General features: G+C 48.4%; 1 protein-coding gene across 1 annotated transcript in view; it reads right to left on the reverse strand.

Moving 5' to 3' along the window:
• Positions 1–19,312, reverse strand: part of NOS1 (nitric oxide synthase 1) — a 172,230-nt gene that overhangs the window by 41,706 nt on the left and 111,212 nt on the right. The window contains exons 4-11 of the mRNA XM_034638647.1: positions 16,263–16,391; positions 14,792–14,937; positions 12,711–12,873; positions 11,905–11,996; positions 9,036–9,177; positions 6,336–6,475; positions 4,605–4,779; positions 1,276–1,377 (exon numbers count right to left, since the gene is read on the reverse strand). Coding sequence (XP_034494538.1) covers positions 1,276–1,377; positions 4,605–4,779; positions 6,336–6,475; positions 9,036–9,177; positions 11,905–11,996; positions 12,711–12,873; positions 14,792–14,937; positions 16,263–16,391 — 1,089 coding nt within the window. The remainder of the gene's footprint in view (positions 1–1,275; positions 1,378–4,604; positions 4,780–6,335; positions 6,476–9,035; positions 9,178–11,904; positions 11,997–12,710; positions 12,874–14,791; positions 14,938–16,262; positions 16,392–19,312) is intronic.

The raw sequence follows: 19,312 nt of genomic DNA on the forward strand, positions 1-19,312 counted from the left end.
TTTCCTCTCTCCTTCCGCCTTCCCCCCGCTCTTCTTCACCAGAGAGAGGAACCTCAGGCAGCATTGAGCTGGAATTTAACAACTCTGTGTTGTTTTCCTTGTCTTTATTTGCTTATTAATTTATTTAATATTATAATTACTTTCTATTTATGGCAACTGATACTGACCCTCCATTTATGGTGCTGATATAAAATCCTCTTAAAATAAAATTTTCAAAGTACTAAGGAGGAGTTCATTAAAATTAAAACACAGAAATCACAGTAGAGGTGGGCCGACTGCGTATCTGGGTAACCAGCCTCCAGGGCCCGTTCTGGTCGGCCGGTCTGGATTTGCACCTTGTCTAAACACTGCTTTCCCTCTCTGCCCACAAACCCCTGCCCCTTTCTGCATCTTCCCTCCTCAATCACTCATCCCGCTCACATCTCTCCTATCTCTGGCTCGTCGGTCTTCATACCTGTCCCTCATTCCACCAAAGTAGGCTCCATCCTTCTCAACGACTCCTGAAAACCTCAAGCCTCACTCCTCCATGCTCGAGAGAGAAGAGGGCACTTCCTTCCCCTCATCCCATCTCAACCTGTCTCTTCCCTGGGATATTCCTCCGTGTGCCCATTCTCCCTAAACCTGACATGGAGGCCCATGGTCCGTATTCACGTCTATCTATGACTTGATCTGTTCATTCTACCGTGTGTGCCTTCCATGTCTAGGAGGGCCTAGCTTCCCAGACTCGCAGCCCCAGAGGATAGAACTGGTCTCTGTTACAGACAGTGATCTCTATTCTACAGTTTTCTATAGACTTCTGCCTGGGAGAATGCCACCCTGGCGTAACTATTAGGAGTGTCTTCCTTTTAATCGAAAAGCATCATGGTTTAGGTAATAAATTCCACAGCTATCCTACGTAACACCACCTGCCACAGAGCCACGCACTGAGGGGGCATATATGCTTCTGATAACGAAGACGAGTATTTGTGTCTGTTATGTGGTAGTCTGAACCCCAAAGGGGTGGCAAGACACAGAGGCTGCCTGCCGTCCTAATCCTAATCGATCATAAGCAACAAGTCCCAATGGCCCTCCCCCATCTATTCATCTCTTCCTCAAATGGTCTCCACCCAAGATCCAAAATGGAGATCAAGGCATGTGTGCTGGAAAGCATATCTTGCTGGGGACAGATTTCCCCTCACCCAGTAGCCAGGTCTCTTGACCTTCTGCTCTAAGCCTCTGGAAGGCTTTATAGCTCCCCCGGACACCTGACAACCAGGCCTGTGTGCCCCGTGCTACCTGGAAGCTGTAGAGAACAGCAATGTTGATTTCCACCAGCGCCTGGTCCTTCCACAGGGAGGATGTCTTCCTCATATCCAAGTTCATCTTCTTGGCCACTTCCTGAAAATGAAGGAAACACAGACTCACAGGCTGGGCCACTGCTGGAGAGACACGGCTAGCTAGTGTCACCGATGAATTTCTTCCCTAATTAGTCAACTCATTACCAGACTGATGAACTCACTCAAAAGACTTTTCTATTGAGAACCTACTGGTAGCAGAAAACCAGAGAGACTTGAGTAGCCCTTTTATTTTTGGGCTTACCTTCTAGTGTGGGAGAGAGACAGTTAATATTGTGATGAGTGCTAATCCCTAGGGAGAAAATAAGACAAGGAAAGAAGATGAAGAGGAATGGAGTACTGGACTGAGCCAGGACAGTCAGGGAAGACCCACTGCGGACGTGGCATATCAGGTGAGACCCAGATGATGAGAAGAAGCAAGATATCTGCAGGTCTACGGAGGGGAGGTTCTAGGCAGAGAGAACAGCAGGTGCAAAGACCCTGAGGGGGGTCTGGCTTGCACCATCTGAGATATAGAAAGGCCAGTGTATTTAAGGGGTGGGGGCAGTAAGCCAGGGGAGCTGGTGGGAGAGAGAGAGAGACAGGCAGGATTGGATCATGCCGGATCTGGGATTACATTCCAAATATCATGGAGAGGGTCTCTGGAGGGTTTTAAGCGGAAGAGTAGGTCCGGGAGTGACATCATCTGCTTTCTAGAAGGAAAACTCTCCACTGATCCTGCCTCATGCCTGGAGTAGCCCTACTTGGGATCCAGACCGTGGGGGTTTTGAGCTCAGGGAGATGCCTGCCTGAGTCTATCTGACAGATAAGGAAACTGAGGCTCAGCGAGGTCCATAGAGCCATTTGGCCTCGGAGCTGGAGCCCAGGCAGCCACATAACATCCGAGCCCTGAGAGCTGCTCCCCAGCCAGCCGACTCCATCCGCAAAACTACTAGAAACAAACCAATTCCTGACATGTTACAGCTCAAGCTGAACCAGAGGCTGATGTCAGGAGTGGGGAAGACCCAAGAGCAAATTCATTAATTAGAGCCTTGCTTTTCCTTCCTCTGTCAATTCTAGTCACTTGTGGGAGCCCAGGTCTCATTATGGGGCTAGGAGGCGACAATTTCTCAGGTTTGGGTAAACTGCTTCCCAGCCCAGCTGTCAACATTTGCACGTAACAGCGGTCGGACTGGGAGGGCTGGCGCGGGAGTGCATCTCATTTAAGTTACTTGGGGAGGGCTCCTTGCAATCGAAATGTAAGCAGAGATCATGAAAGCAGATCTCATGTTAATTCATTCTTTGAGGCTGAGGCGTTAGGTTCTGCTGTGGTCCTTTGGCAGTGACACAGCCACAGAAAGAAATTTCCTGCTCTACATAAATACATACAAAACTTGAGTTATTTTTTGAGGGAGGAAAGTGTGTATAGCCATTATGCTGCTATTGTTACTTCGATACCATTACTTTGGTTACAAGAATGGAAAGCAGTTGCAGAAAAAAAAAAAAAAAGACTCTCTGATCTAAAAAAAAAAAATCCTCAAATGTGACTTGAGTCACGTCTATGGAAATTGCGTGACATGTCTTTTCCTTTCCTGCCAGAAGTTTTCAGAGATCAGTGACCGCCCAGTAGAATCTTCCCGGGAGCTTTGAAAAATGCTGGTATCGAGGCTCGATCCCTGAGCAATTATATCCGAATCCTGGTGAGTGGGACTCAAGCATAATAAAGTTCCCTAGGTAACTCCAGTGTGTGGCAAGGCTGAGGACCCCTGGCTTCCGTTTCCAAGCTAACACTTACGGGATTTTTAAAAAACTGAGACATCGTGGGCATATAACATTGTGTGAGTTTTAGGTATACAAATTTAAGGCTTTGGTTTTGGTACACTTATATATTGCAATATGATTACCACTGTTAGTTAACACCTTTATCATGTCACATAATTATTATTTCTTTTTCTGTGGTGGGAACAATTAAGATCTAGTCTCTTAGCAACTTTGAAGTTTATAATTCAGTATTGTTGACTATAATTACTCTTCTCTGCATTAGATTTCCAGAACTTATTTATCTTTTCGCTGCAAGTTTGCACCCTGAAACATCTCCTCCCTAACTCCCCCACCCACCAGCCCCTGGTAACCAGCATTCCACCCTCTTTTTATGAGTCTGGCTTTTTTAGATTCCATATACAAGCAATGTCCCACAGCATTTGTCTTTCTCTGTCTGACTTATCTCACTTAGCATAACGACTTCAAAGGTCCATCCCTGTGAACACCCATGGATTTTATTTTATTGTTATTATTTTTAATAATTTTACTTATTTATTTAAGAGAGACAGAGAGAGAGAGAGAGAGAGGGAACAGACACAAGCAGGGGGAGCGGCAGAGGGAGAGGGAGAAGCAGGCTTCCCACTGAGCAGGGAGCCTGATATGGGGCTCGATCCCAGGACCCCAAGATCATGAGCTGAAAGCAGACGCTTCCCGGACTGAGCCACCCAGGCGCCCCCACCCATGGATTTTTAACAACAGAAACCTAATGCTCGATTCTGAGTTCTACTCTTGCCTTATTTACTGTGTGACATAGGTCTAGGGCTTAACTTCTCTGTTTCTCATGCCTCCTTTTGAAACACAGCCTGCCACGGCAGACAGCTGTTAGGATTAACAGCTGCTAGCAAGACCACAGCTATCCTGATGCGTTTGCCAGATCTGAGCTCCAGACTCCATCCAAGCAGCCCTTAGTAGATGAGGATGACTCAGCCACGGAGGGAATCAGGCCCTCCACTGAGAAACGCATATGCTGGCAAACCGCTGCCAATCTTCCTACCTTGTTTTTCGGAAAAGAGGCAAGAAACGCCCCGAGTTCATGGGTCATTTTCAAACCATTCTAATAAGAGGCTGTGCAGCCGGGTGGTTGGGAACTTGGACCGTAAAGCCAGACTGAGTTCACATCCCCGCTCTGCCACTCGCTAGCTGGTTGACCTTGAGCTTGTCACTTTAACCTCTGAAAGGCCTCAGCTTCCTCATCTGTGAAATGGGGATGATCATACCCATAGGTTGTGCTGGGGATTAAATGAGCACACCATCTATACACGGTGCTTGGATCAGGGCGTAGCCCCTCGCACATGCGCTGTTCCTGCCGTGGGGGCTCTGGGATTGCTGGGGGCTTCTAAGCTCTGTTCCAGTCTCTGTTCCAACCTCTTCTAGTTTCCAAGACCCAAAGCTCAGCTACGGGGAAGGACCGCTGGGCCCACCCCCTCTGCCTCCTGCCTGCCCATCACGACAGCCAGGGAGGGACCTCACCTCCAGGATGTTGTATCGAGAGTTGTCACAGTAGTCGCGAACGCCGATCTCTGTGCCCATGTACCAGCCACTGAAGGGGCAGGCGCTGAACTCCAGGCCGCCGATCTCCAGCAGCATATTAGACACAGCGGGGAGGCCGTACCACTTGAGGCCCAGATCCTTGAACCACTCAAACCTGCGGAGAGCGACACGGCCCAGCTCACCACGGGGCGGGGCAGCCCGAGTCCGGGGATGTGGAAATGCCAGCTACCTCCTGGGACTTGCTGTGTCAGAACCTGACTCCTGGGCTCCACTTCAGACCTGTGGGATCACAGGCTCCACAGCTGGGTCCCATGATATGCATTTTTAAGGGTCTCCCAGGTAATGTGGAGGAACATCCAAGCCTGGGAACCACTCTGAAAGTTAATCCAGGAGGAAGGGTGTCTTGCCAAATTCCTTCCTATCTCAGGGCCTTTGCATCGCAGTTCCTTCCTCCTGGGATCTTCTTTCTTCTGTGTCTGCCCTTACTCAAACTTTAATTCTCAGCTAAAATGTTGCTTACTCTGGGAAGCCTTCCCTGATGTTCAGTTTAGTTTGGATCAGGCAGCTTTATGCCTCTGGGCACCACAAAATTTCTTTTGTAGTGCTTTATTGGAATTAAGTGGTTATTTGGGTTATAGTATGTGTAAGTTCTCCTTCTTGGGACCCAAAACACCATGGAGGCAGAGACCAACTGAGCTACAAAGGCTCGCATAATGCCTGGCCCAGAGCAGGAATAATAAACCATGTTGAAGGAATGCATGAATGAATGTAGGCCAGGTTTCACCAGGGAGACTGGGTGAGTTCCCAGATACGGGGCAGTGTCAGGAATCTCAGGACACTTGCTCCCTCTCCAGGGCTGGGACAAGGGTGAGGTAAGTCAGGCACTAGCCTTGGGTGTAAAATTTAAGGGGGCTCCAACAAACCCAGTAATCAAGACCACTACTATTTTTTATTTATGTTGTATTCTAAATTAACTCCCATGTTTTCCAAACAAAATTAATGCAAAAAAAAAAATCCACAACAAACAAACCATCAAAACTTCAAATAAAGACAGGTCCCACCTTGTACGTGTATGACTCACCTTGCTTGCTTCACCTGAATCTCAGCCCTGAACTGGATCCTGTCTTTATTTAAAATTTTCATATAAAAAAATTAAAATTAATTTTGATAATTTTTAATATAAAAATTAAATTTGATAAAAAGACTGCATTAAAATAATATTTGTCTGGATTATTGAGCTTTTTGCTCCTCCCTCCCCATTCTGCCTCCAAGGTCAGCGTCTCACTATGGATTTCCTTCACTTTTCAAGTGTGAATTCTGTTTGTGCTGCTGGCCCAGCCCTTGCAGTTCCTTCCTGGCTCCAAATTCCTTCTGCGCTTGACCCACATCAGGTCACATCGTTTTAAACAGCTCTACTTAAAATGAGTGCCCACAAGACAGGAGGTGCTTCTGCTTTTCTGGAAAGCTGGGGAAAGGGCAGGTCCTGGTTGATTGCATAGGAGCAGGGTGAGGAGGGAGATTACAGTTCTGAAGAGATGGTTATCCCCTGGCTGGTCAAGGAGGACTTACTGCTTGGGGGGGGGTCCACTGTAAGCAAGGAACCAAGACCCCCTTTCAGCCTCTGTCTGGGCTGGAGGGAGAGCCAGGGGCATCGGGAGAGGCAGAGAGAGGCACTGGGTGAATTCCCCCACCCCTGCCAGTTCCTCTTACTTGGGGTGTCTGATGGGCACTTCCAACACCAGCTCTGGAGGAATCTGGAAGAGCTCGGGGTCATTGCCGTTGGCCTGGAGCAGGAGTGGCAGGACATCGAAGCGGCCCCTTGGGGGTTTCCAGCCCTGCTGTACGCAGATCTGCAACCAGAAGTGTCCAGGTCACGCCACTGACCCTGCTGCCTTGCCCCAGACCCTCCAGACACTGGGGCAGTGCGAGGAGGGCGCAGAGATCCCGGTGCAAGCCGGCCAGCAGCACCTTCCTCTGGAGGCCCTGGGCCACGTTGCTCTTACCCACCGGGAACTCCCGGAGGGCACCAGCTGACTCGGACTGTTGTACCTGTAACACCCTCGAGCATAGGGTCTGGCATGTCCGAGGCACTCGCTCTGGAACTGTTTACATCGGGTACCCTGAGATAGAAAGAAAACCTACCACATTTGATGAGGGTGGAATTATTAGAATTTGTGCATAAATGCATCTGTTAGAGCAGCTGTCCAATCGAAATATAAAGCAAGCCACACAGGTAATTGAAAAATTTTTAGTAGTTATATTTAATTTTTTAAAAAAGATTTTATTTATTTATTTGAGAGAGAGAGGGACAGCAGAGAGGGAGAGTGAGAGGGAGAAGCAGACTCCCCGGTGAGCAGGGAGCCCAATGAGGGGCTTGATCCCAGAACCCTGGAATCATGACTTGAGCCAAAAGCAGACGCTTAACCGACTGAGCCACCCAGGCGCCCCTTTAGTACCTACATTTAAAAAAGTAAAAAAAAAAAAAAAACCCAAAAAGCAGGTGAAATAATATAAATAATATGTTCATTTTAAATAATATATTTTAATTTCAATAGTATTTGATTATTACTAGTCATCATAATTATAATATTCATTATATCGATATTAACTTTTTAATATATCAAATAAAGTATTGATAGCAATATATTTTAATATATTTAACATTAAAGTTAAATATGGAATACAGTTATCCAATAAATGTAGCTAATATATAACATATAATTAAATGTAATAATCATTAATGTCATAATGATAAATTATCAAATATATTATTAATATTACTATAATAAAAGACATTTAACATAAATGTTAACACACTTATTAACTCAATAGGTGTATTAATTTTTAATAAATATAATAGATTAGCCTAACATCTACAATATTATTTCAATATGTAATCAAGATAAAAATATTTAATGAGATATTTTCTACTCTCTGTTTTGTTCTCAGTCTTCAAGATCCGGTGTATATATCACACGACACACCTCACTTTGGATTTTTCCAGTGCCCACTAGCCACCCGTGGCCAGGGGCTGCCACACTGGACAGTGTAGAGAGAGTGGGTTTCAAAAGACACAGTTATGTGGTTATGTTTGGGGTGATTCTGTGGTGTTAGTAGAAAGAGGAAGCATGACATCAGGGGCTTAGGAGAACATGTGCTGTCAGCGAGGTTTCTGGAGACAGAAGGGGAGGAAGAGGCTGTGGCGTTTCTGTCCTCCTGTGGCCAGGAGGACAAGGTCAGCCAACTCTGCAGTTAGCGCTCAGCCAAGTGGAGCCGAGAGTCTGGCTGAGTAGAAATCGGCACAGGTGCAACTCCTGGTCGCCCTGGTTACAGACCCTTCTTCTGGATAATAACATTTTAATAAGAAAAGCCACATGCAAATGAAGTCAGCAGTAATGAGGGATGGGAGCAGTGCTTGATCTTGCCAGCTCTGTCCGGAGGGGTGCCGTTTGAGGAAAGAACAGAGACGAACCTCAACTGGGGATGAGTGGGTGATAAATGAGAGGGGTGCCCGGCTGTGTGCCCAAGCTCATTCTAGGCATGGGTCTGCCCGCGGTGTCCCCTATGGGCACAGGTGCAGTAAGCTACTGTGCATTCCCTATGCTACCTGTCTGCGTCTGCACTGGATGGGGGGATGGTGGGGTTTGTTTACCTGGTGGCTTTTACGAACTGACTTGGGCTTCCAGAAACTGTGGTTGTCTTGGTATGATGCAGAGACAAGCCCATCCGAAGAAGGGCTGGGTAGCTAGAACTGCGTAAACGGATGAATGAATGATAGGAGTTTGATGTATTACCCAACTCAGAACAGGTGGTTCCTACGTGTCAGCTCCTCTCCTGATGGTGGGAGGCAGGAGATTTGGAAATGCACTTCCAGCTTTCTCTGTGCTCATTTGGTGGCCTTGGATAACTCATGGGGCTATGGTGAGACTCAGTCTACTCATCTGTGAAGTGGGACAACAGTTCCTATCATGACAGCTAGGGGAGGGAAGGGATGAAAATGACCAAATGGCCAGATGTAAGGGAACCAGCTGGACTGGGGGCAGCCAAAAGGAGCAGGAGGTCTGGAGAGGAGTCAACGGTACCCCACTGGCTGCTTTCCCTATGAGGATAACATTTAAAGTAAAAAAGGCCTGTGGATAGGGGCACCTGGGTGGCTCAGTCATTAAGCGTCTGCCTTTGGCTCAGGGTGTGATCCCATGGTCCTGGAATAGAGCCCCGCACCAGGCTCCCTGCTCCACTGGGAGCCTGCTTCTTCCTCTCCCACTCCCCCTGCTTGTGTTCCCTCTCTCGCTGGCTGTCTCTCTCTCTATCAAATAAATGAATAAATAAAATCTTAAAAAAAAAAAGCCTGTGGATAAAGCCAGTTTGGGGGACTGAGAGCCCAGGCGGGGGCAGGGGGAGGGCACAAACCTCTGTGAATTCCACATTGGCTGGGTCCCCTAGGATGGAGCCGTCAGGCTGCTTGTAGCCGGCGTAGCGGATGAGCTGAGAGTTCCAGACTCGGAAATCGTGCTTGCCGTCAGTCCTCTGCGGAAATATGGTGATGGCAGACCTGTGGCGGACAGAGGGGGACATGCGGTGTCAGGGCGGGCCTCGCACCTTGTGGACATACTGGAAAGGGTATCACCCAGGCCACCTGGTGCATGAGGCTCAGCGTGGATGACCTCTGTGCCAAGGTCCCCAAGGGAGCATGGAGCTGCTGTTGGAAGGGAGGGACCATGCCCTGTCCCTCCACTGGAGCACTGGTCTGAGGAAGGGTGGAGGATGGGAGGCCCCATGCCAGTCCACCGAAGAACAGAGACTGCTGCTCTAACTGGAGACCCTTAAACACTCTTGGCTGGGGCCAGCTTCCCAGGGGTTCTTTGGCAGCAGGTGATCTCCAGGGAAACAACGTGGCATCCTCCTTCACTCTAAGAGCTCATCACTGATTCCCAATTCCACTCTCACTCTTACCACCATCCTTAACTTCTCGCTCCACTTGCCCACCCCCAGTACGGACGTCTACACACTTACAGCCAAGAAGAAATCTTAGTGCTTCCCTTATGCTCACATTTATTCACTTTAAAAGAAAACTGGAGATCGCCACTGGCCTCGCCTACGTAAACAGGCAACTAGGAGACCGTATACCCTTATTACGCTGCAGGAAGGTGCTGGGGTTTGTCTAGCTGGGGCCCAGCTCGCTCTGCTAATGGGGAGATCAGCAACGTTAGAGAGGTGTTAAGGATGTCTTCTCATCAAACTGAGACTTTCTCTTTGGCATTATCAGAAGGATTGAAAACAGCTGAAAGGACTATGACTTCTTCGTGACGTGGTTCAATGTGATCTCATACCAGGAGCTCTGGCCACCCCAGCTCATCAGTGGCGTCCGTGGACTCAATCCCAGGCTATGGGAGCTACCACCCAGGCTTGTGTCCGTATGACGATCACACGGCAGGTCCAGCCCATGGCTTGCAGATCTTCTTCTCTACACATTCTGCCCCTGGAACTTGGCCCTGCTGCCCATCCTGGCAGGAATCCCTCTCCACTGTCATGTACCCAAATTCAAGTCCCGACTCAGACTCCCTTCCTCCACAAACCTTCCCCTGTCTCCTGTTCCTAGGGCCACCTTCTTTCTGAGCACGTGTGGGTCTTACCGTGTGCATAAGACTGCATCACATTTAATACTGCAGGGACGGTGCACTGCATGGGGCGGGGGGTGAGTCTAGAACGAGGGCTGAAGGTAGGAGTCACAGAGAGCCGACAGTGCTCTGAACAAGCTCCTAGCAAAGGCGCCATATTGGAGATGAACACAGAACGAGTCAAACTGTCAGCGTTCCCTTTGGTGGTAAAACACTTTGCCGTTTCTTTGGTTGAGCACCAGATAAAGGGTGTTTGTGTAACATATATATTTAAAAAGCATGTTTAGAAACATCAGAATCACACACAGCGGGTGGAATGCTTACTCTATGTGCGGGAACCGAGACCAGCAGAAGAAACGGAACACATTTATGTCCCCTAAACATAATTTCGCCGAACAGCAAATTGAATGCCTTACATCTCTCTCTCCCCCTCCCTTCTTCTCCCTTGCCTTCCTTCCTCTGTTATGTTTAGATTATTTTTATGTATGATACACATTCTCTGATGGCCTTCTTACCACGTCCAGATGTGTGGTTGTAAAAAAAAAAAAAAAGAATCAGCTGAATATTTTAAGAGAAGATCTCGAGAACCCTCCCCCACCAATTGATAACTGATAAAAGGGGAGGTGCACTCCCTGGCTTTTGGTGACTCCCCCCTCCCCCATATTGCCTTGTAATAGCACCATTTAGAAACGACCAGAATAGCCCATAATCTCCTTGAGGGCTGAGACCTTGACTGGGTCCTCCTTTGACGCTCACGATATATGGAGCATTCTCTAATGCTCTCCGAGGGGTGAGGTCTTTGAGGAAAAGATGGAAAGACCAATGCCCCCAAGCAGGCTCTGGGCTTATACTACAGGCGCCTTCCCTACTGGTGGGCTCAGCTGGAACAGCGTTTCCTTCTCAAGGAAGGGACATGGCCAAGAAAACCCATGCTTAATACAGACAAGCCACTGTGGGGTTGAGCTCAGTGCAGCCTGGGGCTCGTGGGAAGGAATCTCCCCACCGTGGCCCCACCGTGGGGCTGGTCCTCAGCCGCTGGCACCAGATGTCAGGGCAGGACCGATGGCACAGGATTGACAAGTAGAACTGCCCAGCTGTTCCCCTGCAGCTGCAACTTGCTAGCAGGGAGCCACTAGCCCACATCGGTGCCTCCCAGCCTTGGCCTGCTCCCCGGGGCTTTGTTCTTTGTGTGAGGCAAGAGGAGTCCGAGGTGTTGCTTGGCTTGGTGGAGCCTGAAGGAGGGAGCGGTGCCCACAGCGGCAGGAAGAGACATTGTCTTTTAAACCCAGGGAAATTCTAAGGTGGCTCCAGGCCACACAGCAGGAGCTGGTACAAGCAGGTCACCACCGGCACTGGGATTTTCTGAGTCCTGGGAATGGGAGACACCCCTTCCTGCCCCGCCCCCCCCCCCAAACGGGTGATATTGCACAGTGGGTTGAACGTGATTTTGGCCGCTGCAGCTTTGCAAATCATGCAAGAGTCTGTTTCTCCCAGAACAGACAGGACAGGGCAGGTGGAACAAAGCAGCTAGGCCACCTCCCCAGGGGGGCGCCTCTCCTGGAGAGGCGAGGGGGAGCATTTCCTTGGCAGGTGAGCCAACTCCGGACCCAAGGGTCAAGGCTTGGGGACATTAGACTCCCTCCGCAAGCGGGCAGGCTCACCTGAGGTTCCCTTTGTTGGTGGCGTACTTGATGTGGTTACAGATGTAGTTGAACATCCCGTGAGCCGTGGTGCAGTCTCGGGCATCGAACACCTGCCAGGGGTACATGGTGAGAATGGGTACCTCCTCCTTCCCTCCTCGGCTCCCCCAGTGCGGCCTTCCCAGGGGAGGAGAACCCACTGCCCCACTCGGGGAGCGAGCACTCCTCTAATGAGACCTGCGCTGGGGTTTATAGTTGTTTTTTTGGTTTTTGTTTTTTCTATCCTAATAACCACAGTCAATCAAACCAGGAAAAATCCCCTGAAAGCAGGCATGGTGTGTAGGTGCATGCGGTTACAGGATGATGAGTAAAGGAGAGACTTTAGTGGGCTGGATGTATTTCCTGCTAGGTTACTAGGGGTCAGGGATTTAACAACAAAACAAATAACAATCAGACAAAACCCCCTTGATAACTATGCTATTTCCAACTTCAAACTACTCCCCAGGGACACAGAATCTAATGCTTTCAGGGAAGAGGCAGGTAATATAAATAAGCAAAGAGAGTAGGTGGAAGACAAAAGGGAGTGGTGGGGTCTGGGGTAAACTGGACAGCATAAACCTTACCAAGAGACATGTAAGTTCCTTTTTAAATGGCACTGTGTTGGCTCAATGAGACATGACTATAAGGCAGATTCAGTCATGATCTGAGCATCAGGGACCCCATGACCGCCATCTGATATCTCACCATGACTTCCAGTCGCCCTTGGAAAGAACTGCTCCCTTGTAAAGCTCATCCCTCCCCACCCACCAAAGAGCCTCACCGCCTACCTGCAGCTTGGACCACTGGATCCTGCCAACGCAGCGGGAGGCATTCCGCCAGGCGTGCTTCGCCCCGTAGATGAGCTCCGTGTCTTTGAGCTGGTAGGTGCCGGTGGTCTCGATCTCTTTGTTCACCTCTTCCAGCCTCTCTGTGTGGGCTTTGGAGCCAAATCTGAGTGAGGAAGGACAGGACACGGGAGTGCTATCTTTTCTCCTGAATTAGGGGTTGGTGGAAAGAGTGAGCCATTCCAAGAGGGCAGAAGCCACAGCAAGTCCGAGTTGGTATGTGGACACAATAGTTTAAGCATAAGCAGACTGTGAACTCAAATGCCCACAAAGGCCCATTAGTGACTGAACTGGTCTGGTGGGGACTGTGGCCAATGGGCGAGCCTGTGCCCAGTTCAAAGGGGGCAGCTAGTACTCTGTTCCTGCCAGTTGTCACCTGGTAAGAATGGGGGCCCAGGGATGCCAGGTCTCTTTTCAAGAGAAACTGGAAATCTGATTTTTATTTTAATGTTCTATATCTATTGATTTATTTTTTTATTATTTTTTAAAGATTTTATTTATTTATTCAACAGAGATAGAGACAACCAGAGAGAGAGGGAACACAAGCAGGGGGAGTAGGAGAGGAAGAAGCAGGCTCATAGCGGAAGAGCCCAATGTGGGGCTCGATCCCATAACGCCGGGATCATGCCCTGAGCCGAAGGCAGACGCTTAACCGCTGTGCCACCCAGGCGCCCCTGATTTATTTTTTAAGATTTTATTTTTAAGTAATCTCTACAGCCAATGCAGGGCTCGAACTCACAACCCCGAGATCAAGAGTCATGTGGAAATCTGATTTTTAAAGAGAACTCTTCTAATTTTTAAATGATGACAAGAAATTCAATTTTTAAAAGTTGAAAATATTATGAAACATTTCGGGCTTACAAAAAGGTATTGAGGATAATATAATGAACTCCCAGGGCTAAGAAATAGTAAATGAGAAATGATGTTATAGTTCTTTGGGGATTATGTTTTCTTCCCAGAAGTATCTCATGCTTTTCTTTTTCTTTCTTTTTTTTTTTTTTAAAGATTTTATTTATTTATTCGACAGAGATAGAGACAGCCAGCCAGAGGGAACACAAGCAGGGGGAGTGGGAGAGGAAGAAGCAGGCTCATAGCAGAGGAGCCTGACGTGGGGCTCGATCCCATAACGCCGGGATCATGCCCTGAGCCGAAGGCGGATGCTTAACCGCTGTGCCACCCAGGTGCCCCAGTCTTTCTTTTTTTTTTTAAGATTTATTTATTTATTTCAGAAAGAAAGAGAGAGCAAGTGGGAGGGGGGACAGAGAGAGAGAGAATCCCAAGCACACTCTATGCTGAGCACAGAGCCTGATGTGGGGCTCGATCTCATGACCCCAAGGTCATGACCTGAGCCAAAATCAGGAGTCCGTTGCTTAACTGACTGAGCCACCCAGGGTGCCCCATGTCATGCTTTTCTTCGTGTACTTGTCACATGTGTAAATATTTCCTAAATCATGTACAGTATTACTCTGTATGTTTTAAAAGTCTATATAAATGGTGCTACCCTGAATGTATTTTTACAAATTTATCCCTTTTTTCATTTTGCATAGTTATTGGCAAGCTTCGTTCCCACGAACATGCTGAGTGCTGAGTGCTAACTCACTCATTTTCTGTAGCTGTATGATATTCCACGACTTGGAAAATACCACGACTTACTTATAGAATCTCCTGTTAAGGGAGCTGAGGGGTTCCAGTTGGCTCTTTGATTTTAATTTTTTCCCCCTATTATAACAATGTGTCTGAATATTTTTATGTATGTCTTCTGGTGAACAGTATGACAGTTTCTTTAGGGTAGTGTGCCTAGACACGGAATTGCTTGTAATGTTTCAAATTTAAACAACACTTTGCAGGACAAACAAAGACGTTTCTGGGGGCCAGATTCGGCCCTTGGGCCACCAGTTTTCAACCTGTGTGTTTGGAGGGCAGTGCCCTCATGCTTAGGTCTTGGTTCAACTGTTGTAGAGTTGGAGCTGAAGTCTTTGTCCCGGTACTCGGTAATTCACGCTGGGGCCCCAGAGGCAACATACCTTTTAATTGACGAGTAGTACTGATCAATGAACTCTTTGGCAAGAGGGAAGAGCTGTTCTTTTGTGCGGACATCTTCAGGCCTTCGTATTTGCTGAGAAGGGAGCATGATGGAGCCCATACAGATGTGCTCGGTGCAGCCCGTTTCCTGGAGGGAAAAGAGAGGGTTAGAGGATCACTTGGTTTTAGCACAAGTGGGGGTGTGGACCTGGATCTGACATGTGTGGTGGAGTTTACCTGTCCTTTAATTCCCAAATGGGATTTCTCAAGTACCAGCTTCAAATCATTGTAGGATGTGGTCATCAGTCAAGGTGAGGATTGACAGGCAGTGTTTTAAGGTTCTGAAAGTGTTTGCTCTACTCAACTAGGGGAAGAGGGGCTCTCTGACTGGCACTCCCTGGGAATCAGAATCATTGGTACTGAATCCCCCAATATTTTTGCAATCCCATGCTGATCAAGAAGTAGCTTGTTGAGTGGCTGTAGTAGTTCGCTTGAATGCATCTCTGGGATGTTGACTGCAAAAAAGTAGCCCCAATTTCTCTCTTCCCTATATTCACACCCTTTGCAATGTGACTTTATAGCAATTCTCGTCAAGAGGTGGAGACTAAACCCACTTCCCTTGAATGTGAGTTGGTTTTGGCCAATAGAAAATGGCAGAAGTGAGGCTGTGCCCATCCCATGCCTACGCCTCAAGAGATCTTCCATGCTTCTGCTCATTCTCTCTGAAAACCTTAAAACCACCATGTGAACAAGGCCCAGTTAGCTTGCTGGAGGAAGAGAGACCACATGAAACAGAGTTGTGAGTTATCCCAGCCAAGGCCATCCTAGACCAGCCCACCCACAGCTGACCCTTCCGATGACTGCAGATGCTTGAGATCAACTGAGACTAGGAGGACCACTGAGCCAATCTCTGCACTTTAGAAAAATAGTAAGTGATTGTTGTTTTTAAGCCACTGAATTTCGGGGATGTTTGTTACATAGCAATAGCTAACTGATACGTTTCCCCAAGAGGTTCATTTTCAACAAAAATGTAAAGCAACATGTTGATTGGCTGGCTGTTAAAAATATGATATAAAAGTTTAGCCAAAACACAGTGAAAGCAAGGAAGGGCTTGTTCAATACTTCATCAGTGATCAGGCTGTGAGAGACAGAGAAAATGTGTTCAGAACCAGCAACTCCTCCACTTGGATTGGATTCTTTTGGGTTCAAGGTTCACAAATAAAAAGTATTTCCATGAGTAAGTAAGTATCCACTAGCAGTTCTCAAATGGGAGTGGATTTCCCACCCAGGGGACACTGAGTAATATCTGGAGACATTTTGGTTGTCACAACTTCAGGGGGGCAACTGACATCTCGTGGGGACAGGCCAGGAGTGACGCTACACACCCCACAGTGCATAGGGCTGTCCCCACAACAAAGACTTAGCCAACGCCAAACGTGGTTAATGCGGTCTACATCCTGCTGGGGTACTCACCAGTGTGCTCTTAAGGTGAAGGGTGTCGGTGAGAACCACGTCGGTCTCCCAGTTCTTGACCTTAAGAAAGCGGGGGCACTTGGAGGGGCTGCCATTCTTTGTGGGAGACTGTTTTCCCGAGGCAGGGGGCTGGAGGAGAGAAGGAAGGATGGGACATTAGACAGGGTCCTGAGGGCACTAGAAAACTGTCTCCACTGGGATAGAGAGAAGAGTTGCTCTTCCTGGAATCTTCCAGAGTCACCAAGTATCTGCAGAGAGAGAAGGACTCATTCTCCCAGGATGACATGTGCAAGGTGGCTGGGAACCTGGTCCCTCCGCCTGTGCAGGAGGCACTGTGGAAAAGCCTTTGGGGTGCTGTTCTGCACGGAGGGACTCAAAGGCGGCCTCTCTGGTATCTAATACAGGTCCTAGCATATAGCAGGGACTCACTGAATGTTTGTTGAATGAGTGAATGACCAAGGGATGCTGTCAGCCTCTCTGAATGGTACCAGCTTTCAGGCCTGAGGAATCAAACCTGAAGCTAGGTCAAGTTCTTTGGATGTCTGCGCTTTCCTGCTACAGAGCAAACTCACTACTTCTGGTGAGTACTGGGAAAACAGAAAAGATTAAATTAGAAAGTTGTGAAACAGAATATTTCCCCCAAATTTCAGGTTTCTGCCTCTCAAAAATGCAAAGTGTGTCCCTGCCTCAGGGCCTTTGCACTGACTGGTCCCTCTGTGCTGAACACCTTCAGTCCCTCATTTGTCTTCACTTCCATACACAAAATGCCCAGTCTGTGGTGGGGTTTAAGTCCTGGGCTCATCAATGTTGGCCCGTCCATTTTAGACCTCATTAATAAGGATTACGTTCTGTCTTGGGTGTTTCTGAGTAATTGTGACCTGTCTATGCATCAGACAAGCATCAGTCAGTCAGCAACTGGAAGGGAGAGGCAACAGGCACACTCTGCCGCGTCAGCTGAGTGAGAGAAGAAAGACAAGCCATTGTTGAGTGACACTCATGCCAAATAATGGAGCACTGGACAGTGACCTTGCGGCAGGGCATTCACACGCTCAACTGGTATTTATTGAGCACCTACTGTATGCTAGACACTGGTAGGCACTGGGGACACTGTAGTGAACAAGACAGTTAGTGCCCTGGCCCTTCTGGGACACTGCTGGGAAAGAAGTGGAGATAAATCACAAGTAAGCCCATACATGAATGATAGAGTATCAGTTGGTGATATATGGATATATGGATATATGATGATGAGGGGAGAAAGGCAAGTGCAAAGGCCCTGAGGTAGAGATAAGCTTCAAAGGATCAGCAAGGAGGCCAGTGTGGCTGGAGTGTAGGAGTGGTTAATGCAAGGAGATGAAGTCAGACAGCAGGCAGGGTCCTCACCTCATCGGCTTGGAAGAACTCAGGCGGGTGAGGAAGCTGTGAATTACAATTAAGTGGGCTGAGTCTGGGAAAGAAATCATTGATTACGTTGAAGGGCTAATACTGAAAACTGGCATTCAAGAAGCACTTACTACATGCCAAGCAAAATCTTATCATGCCCACTTTACAGATGAGGAAACTGAGGCACAGAGAGGTTAACTAGGTTGTCCAAGGTCACACAGCTAGTACACTGGAGCCAGGGGTCAAATCCTGGCAGTCTGCCCTTCAAACGATGTTTTCACTTAACTGCTGGACTCTCCTGCCTCTTGGCCATTATGCATAATTCATTCATTTGTTTATTCATTCAACATGTGTTTACTGAGTATCTCCTATGTTCCAAGCAACATTGCAAGGGCCAGGGCTAGAGTGACAAACTAGACAGATGTGATCTCTGCCGTCATGGAGTTCACAGTGCATTGTGGGAGTGGGGGGAGGGGCGACAGATGTATGATCATTATATTCAGTGCAGTGGGGGCTATAACATGGGACGTTGGCAGTGTATAAGGGACTGTGGAAGCACATAGGAGAGGCACCTAACCCAGAGCTTTTGACTTCTAAGTCGAGACCTGAAGGACAAGCAGGTGTTAATCAGGCAAAGAAAGAAGAGTAAAGTCTTGTAGGCAGAAAGACCAGCTTATGCAAAGGTCCTGAGGTGAGAGGCGTATCATAGCCTCCAGAACCGTGCAAGCGACAGCAGAGAACAAATAGAAGGTGCCATGGCTCATGATCTTCCACACCTCCCTGCTGTGACCAGATCCAGTCAGCGCAGTGGTTCCCATCTCAGTGCTGGGCATCGCCATCCATCCGCCTGGGCAAGCCATGGTGGAAGCTATCCTGGATGTTGTTCTCTTTGTCCCCTGCACGTGATCCGTCCCCAGGTCCCACCAGTTTAGCTTCTAAATAGCTCTAGGATCCACCCCCTCCTCGTTCTCCCCATCTAACTGACCAGCATCCCAGCCGGATCAACATCATCTTTCCTTGGGTGAATGCAATCCCTTCCTAAACGTTAGCCATCACATACGGCTGCAGGGGTTCTAATCCGCACCAGTAGGTTACAGAACTCTAATCTATACAGTCATCTTAGTACACCTGTTAGTCCTATCAGTACTGCCGTTGCCACAAGTATGACCACAGTCTGATCACGCCAGGGGCAGGAGAAGGATGTGGGGGAGTTCTTCCCTTCGCTCCCCTTTGTACTTTCCGCCTGCTAAGCTCCGAGTTATCTTCCTTCTGTCCCCTTGTGAAGCCACGTACAGATCGCTCCACTTCCTTTGAAGGCCTGGCCAGACAGCCCCATGCTTCTGTAAGACCTGTCTTCACTATGGTCTCTTCCAGCAGACAAGCAGGTGAGGGAAGTCACATCTTTGGGCAAGACTTGGTAGCGACAAATTCTTCCAACTGTGCCAACAGCCTGCAGCCACGAGAACCAAAAAATCTGACCTTGCCCTCGTAGAAGGCCCCCAGCATCCTCCCTGAACACTGAGCATCACTCAGCCAGTTTGCAAACATCCACAGGGACGCCCTAGAGGCTGGGGAGCTGCCGGAATCCCAGACAGGGGGAGGGTAACAGATGCAGTGCCGGTGCTGGGGTCAGGCCTGGGACCCATGGAGGGGGTGGGGGGGCAGGTGGG

This window comes from Ailuropoda melanoleuca, chromosome 12 (assembly GCF_002007445.2).
Source record: "Ailuropoda melanoleuca isolate Jingjing chromosome 12, ASM200744v2, whole genome shotgun sequence".
Lineage (NCBI taxonomy): Eukaryota > Metazoa > Chordata > Mammalia > Carnivora > Ursidae > Ailuropoda > Ailuropoda melanoleuca.